Source organism: Coffea eugenioides, chromosome 11 (genome assembly GCF_003713205.1).
Source record: "Coffea eugenioides isolate CCC68of chromosome 11, Ceug_1.0, whole genome shotgun sequence".
In the NCBI taxonomy this organism is placed as follows: Eukaryota; Viridiplantae; Streptophyta; class Magnoliopsida; order Gentianales; family Rubiaceae; genus Coffea; species Coffea eugenioides.
Genome location: NC_040045.1, coordinates 30,098,079 through 30,109,171, shown reverse-complemented (window position 1 = coordinate 30,109,171; position 11,093 = coordinate 30,098,079). Strand labels below are relative to the sequence as shown.

Below are 11,093 nucleotides of genomic sequence, written 5' to 3'. Positions count from 1 at the left end.
GTACGTTTGGCATTGGAAATTGACAAGAACTTTTAAGCTGGTTCTCTTCTGTTCATTGAGTCACTTGAATTGTGTTGTAATATGTTCTTAAGCTCACTTGCTGTTGCAAAGGTAATGAACTTTGTTTTATCTCATGCTGATCTTTCATACATGTTTAGGTTATATCCGCAAAATATGATACCAAAAAAGGTTATGCTACTGATATTTCAGACACAAGTTGTACCATTTGGTATGGTCGAAATTTGACTGTAGAGTGGCTTTCATCTCTTGAATTTCTTTCCCAAATTCGTGTGCTATAGGTAGATTTGCAGCACCATTTTAGTCAGAACGGATGTTTAGAGCAAAGTGATGCTGATTACTTTCTAATTTTGCAATTCTTGGCAGGGATAATTCTATGGGATCAGTCTAATGCAATTTTGTATTGTTACAGTTTAATTAAATGATCAAGCTTTTATAGAACCTGTGGACTCACATATGGATTTGAAGTCCTATGTAGATTAGAAATTCTGTGAGTGGAAAGATGTCTTTCTGGCAATGTTATTGATTGTGGAATTTGTGGCAGGGTCTCCTGGCTGTTTGGTGATAGCCTGCAGACGCAATTCTTTGCTCTTCAATCAACAGTTCAAATTTTCCTCAATTATGATGGTTTTATGTGATTAAGGATGATAATGCAAACAGGATATGCGATGCAAGATCAAAACTCTCATTCAACTACTTGCAGAAGATTATATGTTTCTAGGCATTGTTTTGGTGCTTGACATGACCCACGAACTATATAGTATACTAGGCCGAATTCAAAGAGAGGAGTGTGATTTCTTAGAACTCTACCCAGATTCAGGAAAAGAAAATATTGTAAATCAGGTCGTAATGCTCAGTATTCCTTGACCAGTAAATAAACTGATTATTGTATACCAGCATTTTTATAGAGCTTAAGAAATTTTCAGAATTAACTTGACAGTTTACTGATTTGACATAGCCAAATTGCAGATTGAAGGGGGCAAGATTTTGTTGTTCAAACCTGCACTGAGAGTTTTCGTTCAGTCCAAAACTGAGCCCCTTTTTAATACTAGTACACACAAATTATGGCCATTTTCTAGCTCCAATAGTCCCAAAAAAGTTCATATGCCAATGTCACAAATCTCATGCATAAAATGCAGGTTTTAAAAGAACTATTTGACCAAATAAACTATTCAAATACTCGGAGCACTTGTAACAAACATGGGAATCATTACTCTAACAAAATGTTTAGTCTAGCTGCAATATTGGGCCAAACTATATATAAATATAACCAAACATTACAAGATTTTCCAATGACTACTTCTTTAATAACTTCTTGGAAGAAGAACAGTGAAGCCAATAGCTACTCCAAAGAGGAGGATGAGCAGGCCACTGAAGTTAACTATCAATGCTTCTTGCCCTCTTCTTAAGCCCGTGAAGATGTATTTCTCAATCAAGCCGGTCACAGCACTCAATATTGCCATGAAAAATATAACCATGCCAAGCAGGACATGCCATGGTGCAAAATTTGCTCAGAACCAAAAGGTAAAGAAGCCAAACAGCCACTGACCAAAGAAGTTCAGATTCTTCCATTAGATTCTGGCTCTAGTTGTTTTAATAAACTTGTTCTTATTTTTTCATGCATACGTTAATTTGCATTATCTGTACGAGCATATGTATAAACTAAAATACAATACTTAAACTATTACCAGGTTCTCCAAAGTCATTGGCTGCATCTTTCCTCTCCAAACTGTTGCCAAGTTCCTCCTCTGTACTTACAGATGTTCTCCTCTTCTTAGCTGACATATTCACATCCAAACATTCAGAACCTTCAGCATTTAGAATACTCAAAGATCTGACATATTGCAAAGCATATTTAATTGTACAACTGGTCAACATCTCACAGAACACAAACACGACAACTGGTCAACATCTCACAGAACACAAACACGACTTGAATTAACTTATTTCATTTTACATACACAACAAGGTATGTAAGAAAATGTACTGCAATTACAGGTAACAAGACACCAAGCTGATTTCTACACTTTACACCCGTTAGATGCAAGCAGGTTTCCCATTGAGAAGTTCAGATATATGAAATTGGATGAATCAATCAGATCATCTATGAAAAAGAAAATGATCTGAAAAAGAAAAGATGGTGAAGAAATATCATGCATGCTGATTCTGCACAAGTTCAATAGCATAAGTATATAAAAGCCATAGGCTATTGTCTTCAAGAATTACATTTCATTAAACTGCAATTTCTCTGCTAATAATCATATCAAACAATTATTCAGAATTGCTCCCAAACTCGAGTATTCTGCCCCTAGACCATCTGTTGTGCAATCAATTTCTGATTATCCTTGTGCTAATTGTCACTCTTTTAACCAAGATTTCATAAACTAACACAGCTATCAAGATAGAACCTGGTTAGCAAAAAAGTTGTACCAAGAAGCATTCATCTAAGGTCAAAAGTGCTAAAAGTCAATCAAATTTTGTAAAAAATTAATGAAAAGAAAAAGTAAGGAATGACAATAGATCGCCACCAGCAAGAAAACAGTTTCCATGAGAAAACCGTTTACATAGCATAGCCAGCAAGAAAAGATTATCTATATTTGACACATAATTCTCTTGTCTCCATAGGAGGATTCAGAGGGATTCTCATCTTTAAAAGTCAATAGTTCGATTGGTCGCAAATATTTCTGTTGTCATGGAATTCTTCAGGTTTCAATCAGCAATCAGGATATAAAAGTCTTTTATACTTGCAACTGATGGAAGTAGAAGAATACAGATAGTTATTGATGCATATGAAAATAACATGAGATTTGGAGAATATGCAAGGTTGTCCACTGTAGGAGTGATGTATCAGATCTCTATGTTGGCTGTTTGAAAAGGAGAACTGGTACAAAATAGTATCCCCATGGACGCAATGGTTTCTAAATTTCTTCCTCCCTACTCCTGTTCTAATTTTCTGCACCAATTGTATCCTAGAGCCCTATTTAGTGCACAAATTCAGCAACTCACTATTCCAACAACACAGAGCATGCTTCAAGCTTAAGACCCATGCCCAGATATCAAAGCACTTCACCAGCTTTTGAAATCCATTAGAAGTACACTAAAATAGCTTCTGACGTATACAGCCTGCTGATCAGTAAAAATGTCCTGGACTCTTTTAACTAATAGTCTTAAAAGCAGCAAACTCATTCATACAAAATTTGAACACAAGCTTTTAACACTGAATGTTATTTGACAGTGGGGAAGATAGGTTCAACTCTTAATATCTCATTGGTGTATATTCAAGGACAGGAAAAGAAAATAACCACATGCAATGGAAGATGAGAGTAAAAAGTCAGGAAGAAAGCCACATATGACACAAAGGTTTAGGACATCACTTCCAAGACAAGATGCATAAAAAATTCACCAATGAATAACTTAAATAACTCCTTCATGGATGGCCTAACAAACCTGGTTATGTGTACAATAGCACATGCAATATGTACCGGGCTTCAGCACAGCCCTGGGGACCAGAATATCTTATGACAGGAAGTTGAGGTGACGAATCCCAACATTTCAATTAGGGCAAAGAACCTCAGCGGCCACTAAACTATTTGTCAGATCATGTTTTGGCCATTAAACTATTTTTCGTCAGTAATTGACCACTAAACAACTTAATCAGTAAATCCATGACCATTTAGTCGATAATTGCTCTTAATATGTGAAATTAGCAGTACACGTGGCAAAAGTGCCGGGTAATTTTTAGTGGATTAGACAGTAAAGCAAGATGGGAGGTTTTAAGTGGCCGCCATTTTGATTGCTTTGCTTGGGCTATGGTGGGGAAGGACTTCCGCACCAGAAAATTTTTGGAAGATTTGCTGCTGCAACATGTCTGCCGAGCCAAGGATGATATGGCCCCATTTTCAGATTTGGACTTGGCTCAGAAGCTTTACCAGTTCCTGCAGTCCAAGAGATTCTTGATTGTTTTGGATGATGCCTGCTCTGCCGATGCTTGGGAATGCCTCCGCATTGCACTTTTGTCTCAAGAACCAACCGCCAGCAAAGTGCTGCTCACCACTCGGGATGTCGGAGTTGCAGACAAGATTGCTTCTTCATTAGCCGACGACAAAGGATTCATTCACCGGATGAGATTTCTTAACCCAGACGAAGGCTGGGAGCTTCTCCGCAAGATGGCTTTCAGAGCTCACTCTTCTTCTGGTAAAGGCATCATTTCCAGAAAAAATCTTACCTCTCCTGGGCAGACCACATATCGTCTTGCTGGGTTCCAATTTGTCCATGAGGTCTTCATCGTTGCTGTTAATTTGCAGAAGCATCTAGGTTTAGCAGAGCGCCTCGACATTCTTGTCTTCTTCTTCGGCTTCTTGGATTTGTGGCTGAAGATTTGGGGCTCCCAATTGAGTCCCTATTTTTTCCTCCATATAATTTTCCATTCGGTGATTGTTTGAGGAAAGAAATTAAAAAGGAGAATACGGTCGCATAGTTGTTAGATAAAATTACCCTCGTATTTTGCCACGTGTACTGCTAATTTCACAGATTAAGAGCAATTATCGACTAAATGGTCACGGATTTACTGATTAAGTTGTTTAGTGGTCAATTATTGACGAAAAATAGTTTGATGGCCAAAACATGATCTGACAAATAGTTTAGTGGCCGCTGAGGTTTTTTGCCCTTTCAATTAAAAGCCCTTCCATCAAACTCAATGAATAAGCCTATGGTCTCAAACAACGGCCGAAGTGTCCTTCACTGTCAGTTTACCCAATACCCATAACACGTAAAATACCCTTAAGCTACTAAAGCACCATAAATTTTAAGTCTACTGAAATATGTAGAATTTAAATTTTTAATAAATACTCGAGATCCTAAAAAGATTACCCATTCTTCAAAGTGGGTAAATTGGATCTTCAGCCAAGTTCCCAAGAATATTAAAATTTACTCTTCTCTTAAACTCTTCATTGGTTGCATCAGTCGTGAATATTGATGGCATTCATAAAAAAAGAATGGAACACATAATGTATCAATATATCAACATCAGTTTGAAGCCCTACGAAAACATTCAGCACACACAGCTTTTATAAAAACTCAGTGAAGTCAAAAGAATAGAATCTTGCAAGCACCAGATGCACACCTCCCCATTCTCCAAGTTGGTTCATTATTTGTCTTCCCTTTGCAACAAGAGAGTTCCAAGAAATAAAAATGATACAAGCTTTGGAGAGGACTTCAAATATAACTGAAAGTCATTCATTTCTTTCACATAGGGATGAGCCTCGGCAACACTTGGCTTCTGGTGTAAATATATCCAAAAACAATTCCAAACAAGTTGTCTGCCACAAGATTTTAAGCTAATTCTAAATTTTCCACTTATTATTTGGGCCCTAGAAGAGTGCAACATCTCATGCCTATACAAGTCCCTTTATGTATGAGTGAAAGACAATTATCTAAAGCTGCTCCAATGAAGAATGCCTTTTTAATGTTAAGAGCAAACTGAAGCTTGTATATCTATTTCTTGAGAACTCAAAATAGATGATTGACAATCAGCTATATATTTCATGCATATAATATCTGAGGTCTCAAATGCCTAACAAAATCGGACTAATGGTCTTCTCCTTCCAGAAATATGATCGCTTAAGACCCTGTCATTCTTTAGAGAAATAGAACGATACACTTATTAAATTGCTTTTATATTTAAAATTTTTTTCTTATGGCAGAAAATATTGCATATCTTTGATCTATTGTTTCTGATTTATTTTCAAAGAAAACAATGCAAAGGTTCAGTATTAGTAAGGTGAATTTGTGCCTAACCTGTATGAGTTATGTGCTCAAGCTTAAGCTAAGGTTACTATGTATCCATAACCCTCTTCAAATTCAAGGAAATTGGTAACTCATATATATATATATATATATATATATACTGGAAAGCTGTGAGTGATAAAGAATTTAACCAGTGATGCATTTTGGATGTCGAATCTTGTCATTTACTCAAGAAGGCACAGCAGAATTAAGCAGTCACTCAATTGAACCAAGTAACAAATGAAAGAGTGTAAGCAAAAAAAGTTGAATACGACTTGTAAACAAGGACTAAACCATACTAATATGTGACCTAAAACTGCACTGGCTACAAATAAATGGATGAAGAGGAAGATCATATGCAAAAAAATTTGAAACCAGCTACTAGACTCATATGTTAATAACCTACTGGCAGGATAATTGACATCTTATCCTTCTCTTTGTCTGCAAACGGAAATCTTAATCAAGTTTAGAACCCAAAAATCATAAACGTTTTTCCTAGACTAAGTTCAACAGATGCAAATAGTGTTGCGTGCATAATTTTGCCATTATTCTCGCAAATGAAGACCATTAGCATTACTCTTCATTTCCAAAAATTTATCATGTTTAAAACGGTAAACAACTTTGGTTTGTTTGTTTTTCCCCCCTTAATACCTAATGCATTTGAACAACACAACATGCCTGTGCCTATCTTCTGCATAGCTCACCCAGTTCTCCAAACCTCATCAGTTTTATCAATTAGTCGCCATCCCATTCGCTGTTTACTTATGCTTAATCATTCAAACATCTCTTTCATTAGAAACCAATTCCATAACAATGCTACTCTTCATCTTAAACCAAAACAATTACAGCAGCAAACACATTATACCAGTAATTCAAGTCCGCTATACCCTTGTTCACTTACAAATACCTCAAGTTCCCAACCTTGCCTAGAATTTAAGAATCCCATAAAACCAAGTTCACTAAACCAATTTAACCGTCCTCATTCGCAAGTCAGCATGAATTTTCTTTATATCTAAAATTTCCTTATTTTGAAATCATTCCAGAGAACTGACAAGAGACAAAACCAGCAGAATTCATTACTTTTTCAAGAATTGACATGGCTTCTTTTGTTGCACTCTTCTCCCTCTCTACATAACAAAGGAAGTATTTTTATCAATCACCACACTGCCCAGACTATCCCAAACAATCAAATTGAAAATTTTCAAAAACCCAGATGCAAATTACATAAATAAATGCCAATAAAGTACAAAAATAACAAAAAAAAAAGAACATAACTTTCTGGACAGAAGAGATGGGATGAGAGGCCTTACTGATGGGACAGGTGACGAGGAATCCGGAGTGGGAAAGACTGAGGAGAGAAGAAGGGGCGTTGTAGTCAAAACGAGGAATGGTGATGACAGCAGAGTGTTGCTCCCAGGGCTTCAGCTCCTCCTTGGTTTTCAGTCCCACTTTCATTGCTTCTTTTTCCAATACTTTTGCTCTTTCTTCTGTTTTTGCTGTCCCATGTTTCATTTCCAGTATTATTGAGTTAATGGATTGCAATTTGTTTGGCAGATGAGATTTATATTTATATTTCGCCCCCTCTTTTGTATGGCAAATGTGTTTTTTTACCCTAGTTCTTCCACTTTACTAATAAAATGTGATTTATTCTAAATGTTTTAGACCCTCTTTGATATCCCAATTCAGTATTTAAACTTAATGGATTTAGATTTGAATGTCTTCAGACGCATTGATAATAAAAAATAGAATGTCTAAATTAATTAAGTGACATTGAATTTCTTAGGCGAAACTTGCTCTCAAAATAAAATATTAAATATGAAGTTTGAATCCATTAAGTTATTAAATTGTTAAGTATTAAATGTGATACATCTGAGTGTATATCACATTAAGTAATAAATGAATAACTTATCACTTATTTTTTGGAACAAGTTTTGGCTAAAAATCGGTGTCATTTTATTTTTTGAAGCAAATTTTGGCTAAAATATTCAGTGTCATTTAATTAATTCAGATGTGTAATTTTTTGTTATCAAATGCGTTTAAATATGTTAATATCTGAATCCATTAACTTTAAATGTTGAATTGAGTTAAAACAGTGCTTAATACTTCACAATTCAACAACTTAACTTAATGGAATTCAAATTTTAAACTTCAATTTTCAAACTTTAATTTTATCAAACGCACCCTCCTATTACCCAAATTCTACCAAACAAATTTTTTCTACATATTACCACCCTCACAATTCACAAAGTCATTTTAATAATTGAATCTATTAACTGATGTCAGTCGGTTTGGATCATTTTGTGATATCAAAGGTGAAAAAAATCGCATGTGTGCACAAATAAAAAACCAAAAAAAGGTGTTGATTTTTCTTCTGGAAAAATGGAGAGTTGTAGTTGTAGTCTCCAATTTTTAACATACGCACTGAAATAATCTCTAATGTTTTGATCAAAATAAATTTGGTTCTCAAAGTTTTTGGTAGTAGGTACATTCAACAATGGCGAAAACTCAACAATGACTAACGGTAAAAATTTAATTACTGTTATTTAACAATTTTGACTTTGTACTTTTGGACCCTAATGTTTGAAATTTTAATCATTTTAGTTGCTTAAATTTTCAATAGTGATATCGAGGGTATTAGGATAAAACAAGATGCGAATTACAACAAAATTGTCTTAAATTGGTACTAGCAATTCTAATTAAACTTTTTTATTTTTACTGCATTTATTCATGCCACTAATGTCTCATATACTTCTTCCCTTTGGTATAATTGGTCACAAATTTGGTATTATATATGTGATTATTGATTTATACAAGTAGTAATTAACTGATAATTCACCCATAATGAGTAAAAGCACTTCATATTAGTTTTTATGTTTGCTAGTGTTTATATTTACAATTCCTAACTATAACAATTTAAGGCCTATATGTACAAGTCATGCAAGAACTAGCAAAAAATGATAATAAATTTTATATTAATACTAGAATTTTCCTTTTTATTTTATATATTATGTGACGCCCCACTTCTCCCTAAGGCGAACCAAAGGGTATCCGCGGGACGCCTGCCTAGCTCTCGCCAGGACTCAAGCAATTCCATTCAAGCTTATTATCGATCTACACAACATACGAAAAACTTAAATACAGTAAATGCGGAAGCGTTCAAGCTTAACAATAGTTGTCCATTATCCAGCCCGCACGTCGAGTGTTCAAAGTACATCATAATTTCCAAATATACATCACGCCCCAAAAGTTACCTTCCAATTCCAAAAGTACAATCCAAAACCAAGGTATAGCCAAAACATAATATAAATCCTAGACAAAAGTACATCAGGAGGGTTTTTCCGAGTACACCTCCGAGTTCCACCTTGTTAAGGAAAACAAATCTACAGGGTGAGCAAAACGCTCGTGAGGCCAAGAACACACATGCATGCACATAGTTCAGGTAGCAAGCCCAAGTAATGATTCAAGTAATAGCTTGCAAGTAATTAATAATGCCCACCAAAAATGTAACCAGAAACAATTCAAGGATATGGTAGCTCTCAGGAGCTAAGTTCCACTTGTTTTGCCCGTTCATTAGTATATCTTCCCGTGATGACTCTCCGTCAACCGGGTTGATATTTCCAAACCGTAGACCACCACTTACTTCTTATCCGTCCACCATACACCGCTTCGGACCCGCACGACATTTATGAGGCGATACTCCACGAGTATGCCAAGCAAGATCTCTCCAATAGATCAAGTTTATCATGTGAATCTCGTGGCTCACCGAGGTTCCCGACCAAACCCATGCCGGCTCGGGTTCCAAGGTCGGCCTATGAGTTTGGGCGTCCCCCATGTATCATGTAAGTGTCGAGGAGATTCACTCCATCGACGTATGCAATCATAGCATACCATGTCATGTATTCAAGCATTTGATAGGTTTAAACATGTATTTCAGGTCATGTAAATCAGGCAAACCATGTTAAATACGAGTCATTTGTTCCAAAGGAGAACGAGTGCGATAAAATACACACTCGATTCCATTTTTCAAAATCAGGTAGGCTAAACATGTAATCAGGTAAACCAAGCACGGATCAAATCCATAGAGTTCAAATAGTCATACACTTGACACTCACCGAGTATTAAGTGCAAGTAGGGTTAAGGAAAGTTCAAGCGTCCACCGTAGGATCCTCTTGAAGGTCCTCGTGTGCGCCTGAGCAAATAATAATATATTATCATTCACATAACCCAATTATCGAGAAATAATTCATGCCCTATAACAATCTAGGAAATTTCGTGAAAAGGAACCTTAATTACTTGTAAATCGAGGTTCGAGTGGCGTTTCATAAAGTACAGGAGCATTTGGATTTTTATCTTGAAAATCGAGGTTAAAACGTTTGCATAATGTCGAAAGAATAAAGAGTTCTTGGAAAACTCTATTTCCTTGAAAGTTGGAAAATTTTCAGTTTTGATATGGATATTTGAAAAATCGTATCTCACTCGATACAAGTCTAAAATTGGAAAACTTTATACCGTTGGAAACCTCTTGGAAAGTACTAAAAGTTCTTAGAAAACACTTTTCCACGAATCTAAGTGAAAGGTATTCAAAAATGAGCTTAAAGTTGCTGTTCCAGAACACCCAGGATTGAGCCGGGGTTGGTTTTTCGCTAACTTTGGAAATTCGGCAGAATTCACTCGTTGCAAACCAGCCCTTGAAATTTATAAATCAATTAGAGGTGCAAGTAAGGTTTAGGACAGAACAAGCGGATCGAGACTCGGAGTTTCGAGCACCCAGATATGGTAGCTCAGATTTGGGAAAAATTCAAGACTGTTGAACAAATTTCCAGATTTGGGTTTTCGACTTTGGACCTTTAGTTAAGTGTCGAAACAGACTTGGATTGGTACCAAATTTTGCAGCAGAGTACTCCTATATGTAGGGTGTCTCTCTATCAAATTTCGTAGAAAAATACCTTCGGAAAGGTGGTTAACCAATCAACCGAAGTTTTGAATTTACTAAGGCAAAACTGCCTTCAACTCCATTTCTCTCCGTTTCCAAACATTCGGCTAAAGAAAACCTCCAAACATGGTTCATTTGTGCAAGAAATGTCTAAGGAACATACATGGTACATTTGGTAGGTGTTTAGCACCAAGAAATTCATTTAGTAAGACCACAACAAGTCTTACATCAAATCTATCCAAATCCAAGGGTTTTCAAGAACAGGGCAGTCACCGTATTTTGATCATAACTCACTCAATTTAACTCGGAATTGAGCATGGTTGATAGTGTTGGAAAATACATTCATAGGGCTATAATT

At 36.0% G+C, this 11,093-nt stretch overlaps 1 protein-coding gene across 1 annotated transcript; it reads right to left on the bottom strand.

Annotated features, from left to right (window-relative positions):
* Nucleotides 1–1,080: 1,080 nt before the first annotated feature.
* On the bottom strand, nt 1,081–7,327 carry LOC113753607. The gene is made up of 3 exons (XM_027297801.1): nt 7,113–7,327; nt 1,707–1,796; nt 1,081–1,562 (listed from the first exon to the last, which is right to left on the bottom strand). Exons 1-3 carry the CDS (start codon nt 7,312–7,314, stop codon nt 1,447–1,449), a joined length of 408 nt encoding a protein of 135 aa, XP_027153602.1. The 5' UTR covers nt 7,315–7,327; the 3' UTR covers nt 1,081–1,446.
* Between the last annotated feature and the right edge of the window lie 3,766 nt (nt 7,328–11,093).

Excerpts from the sequence above, each read along its gene's own strand:
- LOC113753607 (XM_027297801.1), bottom strand. The coding sequence starts at position 7,314 with ATGAAACATGGGACAGCAAAAACAGAAGAAAGAGCAAAAGTATTGGAA. Across the intron at positions 1,797-7,112 it reads CCTCGTCACCTGTCCCATCA|CTAAGAAGAGGAGAACATCT; the intron begins GTAAGGCCTCTC and ends TGAATATGTCAG. Across the intron at positions 1,563-1,706 it reads CAATGACTTTGGAGAACCTG|TGGCTGTTTGGCTTCTTTAC; the intron begins GTAATAGTTTAA and ends TTCTTTGGTCAG.